This window comes from Atractosteus spatula, chromosome 26 (genome assembly GCF_055471065.1).
Source record: "Atractosteus spatula isolate fAtrSpa1 chromosome 26, fAtrSpa1.hap1, whole genome shotgun sequence".
Classification (NCBI taxonomy): domain Eukaryota; kingdom Metazoa; phylum Chordata; class Actinopteri; order Semionotiformes; family Lepisosteidae; genus Atractosteus; species Atractosteus spatula.
Window position 1 is genome coordinate 1,250,163 of NC_142731.1, and position 16,364 is coordinate 1,266,526.

Consider the following 16,364-nt stretch of genomic DNA (forward strand, 5'->3'; position numbering starts at 1 on the left):
CTGAGTGATATTTTAAATTAGACTTAGCTGACATAGCTCAGATGAGACAGACCGTCAAAAATGCAATTTAAGAAAAACGACAAGGTCCAGACTAAGCAAAAACTAACAGAAAAGACAATTACTTTTGTACGGAGAAAGTGTCGTACTCCAGCATATTCTTGATAGTATTATTAACCAATCCATTACCGGGCTCTTTCCTGCGGCTGTGTAGGATGCTCGCTCTCGGAACAGAACGAAACAGAAGAGGAGACACTTGATTGTGTACTGGCAGAGCAAGCGAAAGGGGGAGTGACTCGCATTGGTCCCAACCACAACCCGTGAGAGGCGGCTCACCGCTATGAAAGCAAGAGCTCGGCCACGTCTCAGCCCAAACGCGCAGAGTCTCCTCTCCTACCTGCCAGCCTGTCGCTAGATTCCCAAAGGTCCGGCACTTGAGATGTGAAGGGAATCACCGAGGACTGCTAACGACCGACAAGCCGGGGAGAGGAGGACGCATAAACGGACAGCACGATAAAGAACACATTCCAGCGAATATATTCATAATAAACTTTTTTTTATCGTAAAAGGATACTGATATTTTATTGCTAATAAGATCCAAGTCCGCCGTTGAAGCCGTGCCGGGGAAGATCATGGGTAGCGCGATGTTGGTAGTTCTTCTGGGAGCGGTGAGTGCGCGTTTGCTTCTTCCTTGCAGTTTCTGAGCGGTTGTTGGCTCGCCAGGGAAGTGGCAAAGCCTCTTTAATGAGCGAAGGTACTGGGCCAGTGTGCTGTGCGCCGCGGCAGGAGGTGCCTGTCTGCCCAGTGACAGAGGCTGTTTTTGATACGGGCTCCAGTGCACTGACAGCGCAATGTCAAGAGGCAGGCACTAAGACTCGCTCTTTCTCGCACCAGGCACCCTGCGGGCTGACAGACCGCCCGGGGTGATGTTTCGCAATTATGCCCAGAATAATTTGACAGGCAGGTGTCTCAATGTTTTGAGTCAGCTCTCCCACACAACAGGTGAGAAAATGTTTAAATGGGCGTGCGAGTTTGTTATTTCCGTTTTTCGCTGTGTCCAGGCATGCTTTTATAAACGGGATGAATCGGTAAAACCTCAGCGCCCCGCGGCAGAATGAGGGACAGCTGTGTGAAGTGGGGAACATCTGTTAGGATGTTTTAGATGGGTACATCTCCAGTACGAGGATAACAATGCTAAAAATAATAACGAAGATTGTTTTGCGGTATCGTCTGAAGCAATATACTGTACAGCTGTGCAGCGCTGTTTCTGAGCGGAGCTGCTTCATGCACGTCTCTGAATTATTGAAATCGCATTAAACTGTAAGCAAAGTAACCAGCGTCTTTTAGGGCAGCTCTTTACAGCGCAGCGCTAATGTGTGGGGCTAACCTTAAGTGAAGCCTCCACTTAGAAACGAAATCATTTGGTTGGCTGCCTGCTACCAAAGACAATTAGTCTCCCTGAATAGACCACTAATGCAAACGCGCGGCGCTGCCTGCCTCCCTGGCCACGCTGCTTCGTGCTGAGCGCGTCGCTCGGAACCCGCGGTGGGGCTCAGCTTCAGCTCCGCCAGCCCTCGCACGGAGACCCTCTTTATGGCCTCAGTGAGCCCACTCGGCCTTTTCAGACAACTTGCAGCTTTTCTCCACGGTCAGAGCATCATTTAAGAGGCATCATTTATGAGCGGTGGTCAGAAAATGATGTGGCCTCATTAAAAGTGTGCTGAAAAACCGGATAGCTGGAAACCAAGCTTGTATTATAGTGAACTCTTAAAAACTATAAGACATTTGTCTCGTTTTGTAATCAATATTATAGCCCCAATGGCTTTGTACAATCCAGGACGCTCTGAGACGTGATGAGGTTTTAAGTTTTCTCTGAGATTAAAATAAACTGATAACGCATACTATCCATTGACTGTACCCACATGAATAAAGGTGTATATTTATTACAGGGCTGCAGAACTGATCGTAAACGTAAACCACAATATATTATCCTGCAGTAGTCGATTGTTTGTTCTGACACGACTTGTCAGAGGTCAACTAGAAAACGAGTTTGAGTCTTCCATCAGACAGGTAACTCATTTTAAAGTGAGGAAACATATTATTATCCAGTTCCAGGGCTTTAAAGGGCTGTAAGCAATCAAAACCAGTTCGGCCTGCAGAGACATACCGTATCATTTTCACAGAGTAAGTGCTAGGGACCAGATAATCTCTTTTTACTGCTGGATTTGAAAGAGCCGCCGTTAAGAACGGTCTCCTGTCGGAGGCAATATCGTTTTTGTTAATTGAAGCCAGCCGGTCACGTGTTCCGAGTGTGCGACAGTGCTCACTTACCTGCAGGAGAAACGCTGTACCTAGCTTCGTTAAATTTATTATTCAAGATGTAAATTTATGGGGAAAATGAACATTTTGTTTGTGTATGTGCTGAATAAATTTCTAACGCATATTGGTTAAATTTATATAGAATTAAACCATCAATTGAGAAGGTTATACTTTTGAAATCATGCTCCTGCTCTGTTACAGTATATACAGTATACAGGTATATCGATTTCAGTATCTTTCTGTATTTCGACGTCGCACTGTACATTTCTCGTAGAGGAAACGCTCATATGATCTCCTGCCCACACTGGATCAGATATGTCAAACCGTTGCTCAATATTTTTGGTAAATCTGTCACGAAAACACAGTTTCCACTGTGGCCTTTAGCGCAACACACTTGGCTGAGGGTGGCGTTGTTTAAAAAGGTCGCCGGTAGAGAGAAATTAATATTGCATTCTTCAGATTTGACTTCACGGAAGCCTGTTAATATTGGCGTCCTGGCTAAATCTAACAAACACAGTTTTCCAATCAGATGCAGTATATTACGGTAGGTCTAATTAGGTCGATAACGTCATTTATATTCATTCTTCTACCCCACCTCCACACACACACCCATGAAACGCTTAGGTTGCCCCACAGCAAAGGTAAGGTGTCTTCACCGCATAAAAGAAGGGGGAACGCGACTGCTTCGCACTTCTGAAAGAAGATGACAGCCAGGGGGATACAGGAGAGATTTCTGTAGATTACCAACAAGTACAGTAGCTCCCTTTTGTAAGGATTAAAGGATCAGTGTCATCGCTGGTGTGGTGTGTGCCAACTGCAGGCGTGATTGTGCCATTCCTTAAGTCTTCAGTTTGAACATTAGACATTTCCGACGTGTTGCGTATTATTTGCGAAACAAACAACCAATAAAGCAAATGTAATGATCTGATGGTGTCGGGAGAGAAAGTACCCTCCGGCTAACGAGGTCCGTTTGCAGTCTTAGAATATCATTCGAGACGAGATAAATCCGCAATTCGCAATTTCAATTAACCAAAATTAAATGGTCAAATGTGTCTTTTGTTAAATAAATGCAAAATGTATTCGGTTTCTACGAAGCTGCTTACATGCTCATGCTACATTTTCTTTCCTGATTTTGATTTTAACACATGCGAGACAACTCATTATATTTCAATTTATATATCGCAGTGCTTTATCAGCAGTATAGTAGAGGCTATCCTCATAACTACAAGAAATATATACCCAAATATTGAAACACAAGCAATAGCTTTTCAAGTTAATGATAAATTGAATAGGGTTGGGACATTTTAATTTAATTTAATGTAACTGAAATATAATACTATAAAAATACATGTGATGAGCTTGTGATTCAATTAGTTTGGTTGTATAGTAGGTAGCAGTTTGATTCCATCTTATCCAGTTGATTCTTGAAAGAAGCCAAGACATTTGCTTCAATAATGACTGGGTAGCTTGTTCCAGACTCCCATAGCCCTTTGGTAAAAATATCTCCTTTCCTAAGTTTTAAATACACTTCTCCAAAGCTTCCATGAGAGTCAGTTCACATCTGTTTCACTGCTGATTCAGCAGAAGACCATTAGGTGACTTGCCAAAGCCTTTAGAGGATTTTGAATACTTGGGTCTGGTCTGTCATAGTCTCTACAAGAGACCAGGGGTCTTTGATGTCACTGTGAGCTAAACGGCATAATTATGAAGCAGGGAACTGGAGGAGTTACCTGAGGAATCAAATTCAAGAACTAGATATGCTGTGTCCAGTGCCACAGTCACAATTGTACCTGCAGTACTGAGGGGTCCCGTAGGTGCATAACAGAAGAAAACAAATAATTCATAAAGACAACATTGGAGTAACTGAATTCAGAAGTGCAGGAGAACCTGTCTTGCAAACCCACACAAACGTGTAACTCTGGTATGGCCACGACACTCTGAATCTGCAGCTGAGTGTTGTAACCTGTCAATGAAGGTATTAAAGATAGGTGTGGATTGACAACACGCTATAGGACTGTATTTCAAGTCATGGACAGGTTCCAAGGATGAATTATGAAGCTGTGAGAGTCTGAGTAAGTTGCCGATAGAGACCAACCTTTTTTGTTTCGAGCTCTATGTAATCAACACTGTGCAGTTTTTTTTATATATATAAGCAATTAATGAGTCATGTCACTCTGTTGTTAGATGCTAAGGGCAGTAATAATTATTTTCTGTTGTTGAAAAGGTGATGATAATGGTAAGAGAAGGGCCAGATCAGATCATTAAAGAATTAGAAATCCACAAATTTGTCCACGTCAGTGCTTCAGTGAAATCTGTCTCTTTACATGGAGCCTTTGGTGATGTGTCATCTTTCACTATTCCATCTTCAGCCACTCTATTGAATTTATGCATACGAATACTGGATAAGTGCATGGTGTTAAGTTTCTGGTTTCTCTACTTGGTTAATCTTCGATCAATCTGTTTAATTGACAAGTCAAGTGGTGTCAGTTTCGTTTTAAGTGAGGCTATCCAATCAATTTGTCTTGAATCATGTGGCAGCACAAAAAAGGACATAAAACATTTTTAGATTTTTTCCTGTGTGTTGATTTGAAAAGAAGACGAAATGTGCAACTAACTTTTATTAGTAATAGACAAGACTAGATGCAGGTGTTTGTTTCCAATACATTTAAAGTTTCCTGTTGTGTTAGATACTACTGTACTTCTCTTCCATGGGTAGTGGGTTTACTGTGAAAGGAATCTGGACATACTCTGTCATTCACTGTGCTAACTGTGTACAAGTGTGTCACCCACAATGCTACTGATAGGGTAAAAAAAATGTTTCATCCATCTGATTCCTTCTACACAGCTTAGGAGGCTTTTTAGGAGACATTTCAGGAAAATCTAGAACAAAGTATTTGCAATTCATGCAGTAGTACTTGTAAAATGTGTCTGTGCTCATACATGCTTTTCTAAATAGATCCTGTTGTGTAAACTAAACTTTGGTCCTTGGGTTAGACTTTGATATTTCTTTAATGTACTGCAAAAATCCATTAAAATGTTTACTGGGACTGACAAAGATACACTAACACTGTAAACATTTGCAGATGGTATGTATGGTGCACATGGAGCTTTGTTTAAAACAAAGCAGATCTTTTTTTTTTTTCTCCCAACTGTTTCCCTTTCGGTTAACATGTGAGACCAGAGACAACTCATTTGGATTGGTGCAAAATTCAGTGCCAGGTGCTTTTCATTTTACTGGATCAAAGCTTTTCCCCTTTCCTTGCAAATCTGAAATTTGGATAATGAATTCAGTTTACTTAGGGCTATCGAATATGAACCAGAGAAGATCGATTGGTGAGCCCACAAAAGGGATCACTTGCTCACTGCTGAAATATAAGGAAAGTACTGTTTGTGTTCTTTAATCAATATAAAGCATAAGTCTATGCGGAATCTGTACTAGTTCACTGCAGAAATCATGGTTGTCTGTGTGAACAGCTCACCAAATGACATTTCAGTTCTCTTCTTCCTGATATTACAACATTAAAGTGATCAGCGAACCAAAATGAAGTGCTAGCCACAATGACACACACTGGGTTACAAACAAGCTGGGGGAAAACCCAGGATATCAAAGTCAGGCTACAGATTTAGCCTGAGACTACCATGGCTTTGGAATATAAAATCATTAGAATCTTAAAGACCCCTATTCACCCTTTAGCCTGAAGCAAGATCTAAAGCTCAATTTGTGAAGCACTTACAAGCACTCCACAGAGAGAGATGCTGCTGGGGGAGAGGGGTTGAGCGAGTGGGTGTGTTGTGCAGATGTGTCCATTATGTGATCTTCCGAAAGGTAAAAAAGGCCCATTAAGTGCTGATGATTTTCAGAGAGCCAAGCCATGGCTGACAGCTAGGGTCAGGAAGTTAAACATATTCGTTCCTTGAGAACACAGGGAAGACTTCAGAGATTGCAGACCCCAACAGAAATGGGTGGAGAAGCACATGCCTCTGGGTCCTGCTCAGATTGAAGATGTCCTCGGGGTTTGTGGGATCTTGACTCTTCTCTGCTATGGATCCGTAAATAAAATAGGAATCCATTTTAAGGTTCCCCCTCCCTGTCCCTTTAGACTTGGATGAACCCCATCAGCTCAGGCACGATGCATTCCCATCTCTGACCTTCTTCTCCCTGGTGATTTGGTTTGCTTAGTATTTCCTTAGCTGTGTTTGAGATGCTGGAGGTGAATGGTGGTGAATGTGGAGCAGCACCTCCTCCAAAAAGGGAACAGCAATTCATGAATGAAGCAGAATGAGGGGAAGGTGGTGAGTATGTGGGTGTGGGAGTGATCCTGAAGGAAAGCTCAGCCTTCAGAAGCAGACGGAGTTCGGTGTCGAGACAAGGCTAACAGCTGACAAGGCCAGAATTCCTCCTGTGGAAAAGGTAGCTCGGCTGACAGTGGGAGGGAAGGGGTTGAGCGTCTTGAGGTGGGTGAGGTGTGTGAGGCATAGCCAGCATCTGTGTTTTAATGGGCTTTACTGGCTATCCTACAACTCACACTGCTGCACAGGTACCGATACCGAATACTGCGCAGCCAAAGGTCGAGGTCCACAGCTCTCTGCACACCATCAGGCAACACTTTCATTTTCAAAGATCGTACCCTTTTACAGTATATGACAGCCTCATCCTAAACACACCTCAAATTAGTGTCTTTATATTTTGAAAAGAGCAGTAGAGCCTATTGTTTGCATTTTTTTCTATTACATTTTCTATTCTTAGTTTCTGCTTTCCAATAAGTTTTAATTGGACAGTGCAAGGTGAGTTTAGGTACAGTGATGTTTGCGTGATGGATACCAGTCCTTCTGCAATCTGATTAACAGCGGTGGAGCTTTCTTTAGTCACTGAACACTCACTTGGGCTAACGCAATCTGGACTCTGTAAGGCACGGAGCATTACATACAGTAGCAGTACCTTCGGAGGGCTCAAGAAAAGAAGGACAAAGGACACCATGTCCATTTTGATCATGCTGATCATTTTCTTTAACTTTGAAACCAAAAGGCAGAATTTAGAAACACACTGGATCATAGTCACAAAAGTTTGACACCAAATCCATACCTGATATTTCCCCTAATGAGAACAAGACACAAAAATTTGGCAAGTGTCACAAGTCTTTCAGATTGTTGAATTAATAAAGAATGTTGAATACTACGTGTGTGAATACAATTCTGTTTAGAAGTTTACTTTTTCCTTTTCAAGAATGGATGGAGAATGTTTGATGAATGTTTTTCTGACAGCTTAATGGTGTTCCAATATGTCTGAAAGAATACCAATATAAATAGTGAGATAGGTCTTCAATTCATGTGGTACAGTGTAATAAGAAAATAAATTAATTTATAAATTAATAATTTAGTACTTTTTGGCCTTCTGGACATATTTTAACTCAGCGTTCCCTAGTACTGCTGGCCATAGTGAAAAACCCATTTGAACTGTGTTGTTCTGAAATAACACAGATAAAAATATCTAACATTATGAATTAACTTTAACAGGAACCTTTAACCTGAGGCCAACCAGCATTGATAAAATAACATAAGGGAGAATAAGCAAAACCCAGAATAAAAGACTTGCTCTGAAATGGCGCCAAAGTGCTCTTTGCTTTATAGATAATATCTATATGATATATATAATATATATTATACTGTATATATATACAGATATATCTACATGCAGTGTGTGCTGATGTCTGAGCCATTTCAGGTGGTTTTTGGTGCCTTTTTCTAAATAAAAAGACCAAGCAGAAAGATGGCTGTAGTTTGTTGACGGAGAGAGAGCAGGGATGCAGATTTAATTTGGAAACGAACAGAAACACTGTAGTGTAGGCAGTGTGATAGAGCCTGATCTACACCATTAGCGGCTCCATTAGGGATGTGGAGCAGGGAGAATGGAGAGCGAGGGGGCTGTGGGTTTTCTCGGTGTGAGAAGCACAATAGTCTTTCTGCCTCCTCAGACCGCACTCCAGGCAGATTGCTAGATGAGAGGATTGAGTTACGCAGAGCCTGGAGGATTCTGCTGAAGGGCATGAGTCAGTCAACTCTGTTCTTTAGAACAGGGCTTAAAGGAAGCAGGACTGGCACATTCCAGAACTGGGCACCAGATTGGATTGCTGACCTTCTGCAAGCTCTAAGGCTGGTTCAAAGGACCAGAGATTTTCTTGTGTTCTGAAAAATCATGCAATGCAACTACAATACCTCCTGCACAGCATTTCTTGTACCCAGAATGCAGAAATCTGGCTAAAGTTTAGTTTCTTGGATGCAATAGCACTGTTTGCATTGGGAACTTAAATCCCAATACTGCTGTACAGTACATGTAATGGGTCTTGAATCTTTCCAATTGCTCCATGCTGCCCCCTAGCATTGAATAAGTTACATTTGTCACCAGTTTGAATTCTTTGGTGTCCTTAGAACTGCAGGTTATTGTCTCAGATAAAAGATATTCACCTGACATGCCAGTAGTTACATTACCACAATGTCCATTTGTTCTTGCTGTACAAAAATATATAACACTAACATAATTAAATACATTCTAAAAGGATTATAGGGCAATAATATATTTTACAAGTTAAAAAGGAACGAAAGTTTATTGCGTCAGTGCAAAATTAAGGTGAAGCAGTTTTTATACATTTCAAAGTTTGACAGCAGACGTGAAATAGAAGTATTGCTTCAAGGAGGAGTGCTTGAGGCTGTGCATGTGCTGAGCAGAGTTTCTCATAGGACTGAACAGATTCTGCAACTGAGCATTGGGAAATGTGCTTAAAGTAAATACTTTCACAATGTACCAACTGGGGACAAGAGTGACTCGATTTAGGTTTTTTTCCTATGGGGTCAGTCGAAGTGTCACCCAATCCTGATGGTGCCCAGAGAGTTTTGTGCCAAGAGGCACAGCCTAAAATCGAACCAGGGATCCAAATTCTTTTCCTGGTCCTGGGTTTGATTCCAGCCTTAAGGTACCTTCTGTGTGTATATTTTCCCCAAATCCATGTGATTATTTTCTGGGAGCTCCAGTTGCTTCCCATGCTGGCTGGCTGCTGGGGAATTTGTGTCTGTAAATTGTCCTTGTGTAACCTGTGGTTGATTGCCATTTGTTTGGGGCTGCAGTACCACGTATCCCTTCAGGGACAGGGTCTAGGTGGACCCTCACTAGGAATAAGCACCTTTCTTATAATGGATGAGTGAAGCTTTAAACCAAAGTCACACAGCAGGATCATCCAAAGATAGAGCAGAAGCAGACTCAGTTACTCAATCCAGGTAACACAGTGAATCTGACACACAGTTGCAACTTAAACCTGGAACATCCTGCTAGCACAACCCTTTATCTTAATCACCGAACAGCCTACATTTCTGAGAGAAGCCACTATGAGAAATCTATTGAGTCAAGAGAGTCTCCTGTAGCTCATTATTTCAGTCTGCACATGTCCTGATTCGTTGTCCTTTGACCTAGACTCTTTTCAAGCTGGAATCCAGATGCACATTCGAAATGATCAATACCTCGATCAATACATTTACAAACTCCAGGTGTATTTGTAGAATCTGTACGTCTAGAGTTTTACTCAAGCTACCCGGACCTTTGAAAAAAAAGCAGCAATGAGATTCCAGCTGTTACTCAGTTTTTATGGATCACATATGAACTGTATTCTTTTTACTGCAGATTGAACTTTGCAGTGCATGTAGGGACTCGGGGGTACCGGCTTCCTCAGATTTCTGTTTGTGAACTTCGCCAGCATTTTGGATTTTGACTTTGAATGACACATGCAGAATGTAGTGCACTCCAAATGAGTCTTGTAACTTGCTTTTAAACCAAAAGGGTTTTTCTATTATTAAAGTTTACTTTGGTACACTATAGTAAAAACAATGTAAAATAGCGTGCTCATGATAATAGTACAATAAAGTCTAGAGATTTGTAGTCTGGTGTTAAGCTTGATGGGAAAGGTATGAAAACACTACAGATTAACTGTGATAAGATGACATTAGGGAATACACATCACTTTCTATTTACAATACACTATTTTCATTATCATAACTTAGGCGGCAATAGTGACACCTGCCATCACCTACAGTTGCCGGCTTCTTTACAGGCTCTGTCCCTTAAAATCACATACAAACTTTTTTCACAGTTCACTGTATTAATGAGCTCTGCGCCATTGCAGCATTGTTTATAACAATAGCGACATCGTTACTGTAACAGCTCATTGACAATAGGATTTCTTTTTAGCTCGTTGTACATGTTGGTTCAATACCTCACCTCTCACGATCCTTACAGATTGAAAATCATGTGATCCAACCACCCAGCACCACCCCTCAGTTCTGCTGTTCTTGAGATGAAAGTGCTTTCTGGGGTCTCCTTTTAAGAAGGCTTAAGACAGAGATCAGAGACAATTCAAAAGTGAAGGTGTCAGATAGGAATGCATGTTATTTTAGTTCAGGGGCAGACTAACAAAGCAAGGATGCATTGTTATCCATGGTCTCTATGTTGACTGAATCCCCTTGGGGCAGGGGTGTCACAATGACTAGTGGAATTCCCTTCAGGGGTGTATTCGTGAGCATATGACAGGAGACTATTCCAGGCCATTTGGTAATGAAGACAAGAGAGGCAGAATCAGAGTGTAAATGTCTCTGACAGAGGCTGGTCAGCCATCAGGGCTGCCCTAAGGAGGCAGGGTGAACTAGTTGATAGCAGAAAGTCTGAGAAAGATATCTGAGGTGACAGTGCCTTTATTAAAATGTATTACTGTATGTGTTACGGTTAATTTATTTTTAAATTTAAATTTAAAAAATATTTATACCGTGGTTTGGCCACAGTGTTGCTGTGGTTCCCCTTTGTTTGACAATGAGTTGCTGTGTTAATCCATGGGAACACAATGACACACCACATGACAAGTAACGTGTATAGTATAGGTCACCAGTGTGCTCCAATACCCTGGCATTGTTAAGCTTTTTGCAAACACAAGAAATGTGCTTCAAACCTGTGAATGAAGATACCCTGCCCTGCTGAAAATCACAGAAGCATCCTTTTGGATTTAAAGATCACGATCACGATCACGATCACAGGACTTGAAGTGAAACCAGTAAGGAACAGTCTTCACAGGAGCGGTGCACTGTATGTCGTGCAACTGGACTTGCCGTTTTCCACTAAACGACCGCGTGTCTCTTTGCAGGTGGGCGCCCTGGCAGCCACAGAGCCGTGCCAGTCCGGGAAGTACACGGCCAGTGGGGAGTGCTGTGAAGAGTGCCAGCCGGGAGAGGGCGTGGTGCAGCCGTGTGGGGTCACCCAGACTGTGTGTGCCCCCTGTATAGACAGTGAGTGCCTCCGCCTGATTGTCTTCTCCTCAAGACAACCCTGCTCTCAGCTGTCAGTCTTACAGAAAAGCTGTAACATGTTTTGACCTGTCTTCCTTACTGATATGACAACCATGCAAGACAATAGGTTTGTCAGCCAGACAGCTGTACCATTTAAGCCACACATTCCTCGGTCCCCAGCCTGAAAGGTCACAGTGCTGCAAGCTTTAAGATAATTTAAAAACATCACTGTTGTTCTGTTTGAGTATTTTATTGTATTGCTCCTTTCCCAACTCCTCAGGTGGAGGGGCCAGCATTGAGGATCCCTTTTAACCTCTGAGAGTTACAGCTTTCACAGCCTAGTAGCTGATTTGGCATCCACCAGTAGTGCCAGAGCTATACTCCTTATAAAATCCTTGGATAATCAGCAGAGAATAGACCTGACCATGTAGGCAATGATAGAGCCACTGTTGTGTTTCGACTTGTGGTATCAGTACTATATTCAGCACAACAAATTATGGAAAATACAGTAATAACTTAAAAAGGTGTTTTTTCTATCTTTAGATAACAAGTGATGTGGGAGCTCTGTTAGTGAGTGTAATAAAATAGCTGTCTCTACCCGGGCACCATGCCTGACCCTTTGAGCTCTTTTTATGGCTAATAAGAGATACAAATAAATGCACTTTATATATTGAATATAATCCCAATTACTGTAATTGCAGCCCTGCAACGAATGCTTTAAAATATAATTGGGTTCATCTTGTGTTGTGCACAGATGCCTAATACTTCATGCTTTTGGCTCAGGTTTGTATTAGGGCTGTATGGTTAACTATCACTCTGCCTGGTCCTGTGCATTTGCAATTATTAGAACCTGCACATGCAGTGGAAAATTCCACAGTGAGCTTTTCTGAAAATAGTGGCTATCCTGAAGTCATTTAAGTGTTTGTATTAAAATGTATTTACAGCAGGTCACCATGGCTACAGGTGAACACACTGGAGAAATCTAATGACATCCCTTTATGAAAGGACATTGAACAAGAGTGTCTTCAAACAGCGCTATATCAGTAGAAAGAAAAAACAAATTCAGGGAAATAAAGACATACTGTATGTGGTTTAGTGCACTGAGAAGGACTGTGAGAAAAACAGTGAATTCTCGGGAGATCAGAACAGAAACATTAGTTCTTAAAAGCTGGCTAAGGTGTTGAAGTGTTTTTTTAAAGATTTACAGCCCTTTAAAGCCATGATGGGTTTAGCTAAGCTAGAATTTTAGTGCTGATGGGCAACATCTCCATCATAAATCAAGCTCAATCTTCTTCTAGACCAGTAGATAAGAAGTATTGGCTGAAAACTGCTGTCGCTTAAGAATTAACTGTGCAGCCATTACCCTCTATATTCAGGATAAGGCAAGAGTAGCATTTTGACACAGGTTTCCAAAAGCTTCAACTCATTTTTTTGCTATAAGGTTAAAGAATCATTATCCAGTGTGGCAAAGCTCAGTGTTAGTGTTGTGTAAGTGTCAAATCCTGATAAAAATACAATTTGCTTTGGAAATTTACACTCTTAGAAAGCTCATGCCCCTGCTCAGTTGACCACTAATTGAAGATTGAGTTGGCATTGGACTTGTGTTTAATTTGGTATTGGCTGTTGAGCTGGAGGTAAGTCTGAGTCACAAGGAGCAGTCATCTGTATTGCACTGATTGAAGTTGATTGTTGCTGCAAAGGTGATGGAACTCCTTTAATGTGCTTTAAATTAACCTTTCACCTTTAACCTCACCTGGTGGGGGACGTGCACTGCTGATGTCCTATTAAGAGGCTCCCCTTGAAAAAAGTTTATTGCCATCCCTGTAAATGGTACATTTGTGAAGAAAAAGGTTTGCAGCTTTGCAGTGCATTTGCTATGCTGTGTCATACTGTACCATAAGAAGCATTTATAACGGAAAAAGTGTTGTTGTCAGTTTCTAAAAATTATGAGATTTACACTGTAAGAAATTAGCTGTATGATTGGATAGTTTTACCGGGGAAACTCGTCAGAGGCTGACCCATGTTCATTGAGGTGAAACTGAGTACACTGTCCATTCCTGGGTGATAAACAGTTTGGATTGTTTTGCCAGGTGCACAGCAGGCTGCCGTACTTTCCATCTAAGATCTACTGGGGCTTTTAAGTAGCTTAACCAAAGGAAACATTACCTTCTGCACACAGTATCTGTTAAGCTGTAACATATAGGGTAGTACCAAGCTATAAGGCTTTTCACTTATAATGACAACCCAGTCTCTCAATGTCTCATTTAGCTTGTCATTTAAACATCCTAATTTATTGATTTGTGAAAGTAAGCTGTATTTTCACAGCTATGGTTTGTGCTATATACACAAGTATAGCTAGTATACCACAATATTTAATGAGTGATTGCAGATCAGAAAGGGTCAATGCCAAAAATCATGGAATTAAAAAGATACATGTTTTGATTTGATTATGTTTTCATTAATTTATGTGTTAGCTCCACACATTTCAGTTCCATGTCAAGAATGGTAGCTTAGAAGCCATTAGCGTACAGAAACAAAGCAATATCAGTTGATCAATTAATGGACCCATGTCTAGCGCTCTGAAATCAGGCCATACTAAAAATAGGCCATTGATACTGTCACTGTAGTTCTCTGTAACCTTGAAGGGAATGGACACACAGAGACACATATACTAAGAGCTGCACACCCTTTCCAGGTCAGTAAGTTGCTAATTGTACATGAACTTCAGTCTGTGTGGTACAAGGCCTTAAATATTAAACTGGACTACTTATACATATAAAGAACGACATCTTGTTTCATGCATATATCCATTGTCATGAGGGAGAGTAGCTCTGGATTTTGAATATACTTGTTTAAGTAACATTTATGTCGTTTGCATTTATCTGGAATTAAGACTAGCCTACATCTTTGGGGGCCTTTCATTAACATGTGGCAAAGAGATTGACACTTGATGCTTATTCCGGCCATGATGGCACTGAGATTCTCCTGCAATATGGAGTCACCATGCACATGTTGTAAAGGCTAATGATCAAGGCAGCTTGATTTAACTGTAGATTTTTTAATATTATTAGTGTTAGAGTATAAGAAATTGGAAAATATACAAATTAAACCCTCTATGTTACTAGTAGCTACCTAATGCATGGATTGAGTTATTGTTATTATCAGAGTATTTATTGGCATAGCACACAGTGCCTCCAGGGGTCCTTGAAATAAAACTGCACCTGGATCAGTGCAGTCCCAGACATTGTAGGCAATGAGGACAGTGATTCCTGGGGTCACAGTGGTCCTTGTGTACTGAGTTGTGCTCCTGTCTGTGCAGGGTGGTGTGCTTTCTTAAGGGCTCCTGAATAGGTCTCATGCCAAGAAAACAATTTGCTAACAGTGCTTGAGGGCAAGTGGAATGGCTTTCCCTGGCTCCTGTCCAGACTACATTAGACTAGGTTTCCCACACAGCGGCAAAACCTGTTTAGCAGAGCGTGGCTTAACCCTCACTGCCACAGTGGGCTGCAGTTTCCTTCATCAAATTTCTCTCGTAAATATGCATGAAAATGTCTCCTACAGTTATCTACAGTTATCATTATCTCCACCATATTTTTACTGTATTTTTATTGTTTTATTACACTCAACGATGATAATCATACATGATTTATGTTTTTTTTGTGCTAAATTAAAGTTCAGTAGAGTTCGGTTGAAAGCAAGGTGAATTGGTATAAAAGGTAGATATATACCATAGTGAAAAGACAAATATGCCCCTCCTATTTACCATGGAACCCTCCATCAGAGTGGAGCATGAGGCATTTCAAAGCCAGATATACCAAGGATTTGCAAAGGAATCACAAAACAGTCAGAAGTGTCATGTGACGTACTGAATAGAACAAAGTGATATTTGTGAGACTTCGAGGAATTATTTTCAGGAGGTGATTTGTCTCTTTGATTAAGGTCTTGGTGAATTCCAGGAGTTCCCATGAGAACTTCTGAGAATGGGATGGGGATTATGCAAAGATAAGGTAGGCCAAATGTTAAAATGGTAAGTACGAAAGCTGCCTGCGAGTGTGACACTTAAAACTGCACCCTGTTTGTTTGGAACTTCGGAAAGCTTGTCTTAAATTGTCGCAATCAGCGAAGCTTTAAAGGACAGCATGGGGAATACTGCCCCCAATGCCTGGCAGCTGTAATTGCAGGAAGAAGGGAGACAGTATTCAGACGCAACAAGTGAAAAAGGGATGAGACATGAAAAGGCCTTTTTTTCTTGTTTCGTTCCCCAATTAGGTGAAGATCAAACCAGAAGTGCTGGGTGAATCTAACCAGTCTTATGGTGAAACCAGAATTCTCTCCAATTGTTCCTGCCTCCAGCCTTTTCAAGTGACACTGTGGCAGCAGCGTTGTGTCATCTGTTATCACTTGTGCTTCATGAAGCTTCATTAAGACAAACTCATACATCCCAGCTTTCTCCTAAAATTAGGTTTGTCCTGCAAACCTTGCAAATTCTGTAAATCCCATGTGCGTTTCTGGTTTCTCCAAAACATAGGGAACATTAGACTGTACATTAAAACTGCAACTCATTCCAAGCATACAGTATATATGCAGTAGATATAGGATATGCACCTTGTTATTCTATTGAACATGCAGGTCGTATGTGACTCAAGTATTGTGATTCCAATCATCCTAATTAGAGGGTGTATAACAGGCTCTCCTCAAGTCACCTGCCATTATTTTTTTAGAAAAGTGTT

General features: G+C 41.2%; 1 protein-coding gene across 1 annotated transcript in view; it reads left to right on the forward strand.

The window, feature by feature from the left end:
* Positions 1 to 323: 323 nt before the first annotated feature.
* Positions 324 to 16,364, forward strand: part of LOC148814565 (tumor necrosis factor receptor superfamily member 16-like) — a 51,905-nt gene continuing 35,864 nt past the window's right edge. Inside the window, exons 1-2 of the mRNA XM_088906481.1 lie at positions 324 to 665; positions 11,493 to 11,634. Of these exons, the coding sequence (XP_088762607.1) occupies positions 630 to 665; positions 11,493 to 11,634 (178 nt within the window). The 5' untranslated portion in view covers positions 324 to 629. The remainder of the gene's footprint in view (positions 666 to 11,492; positions 11,635 to 16,364) is intronic.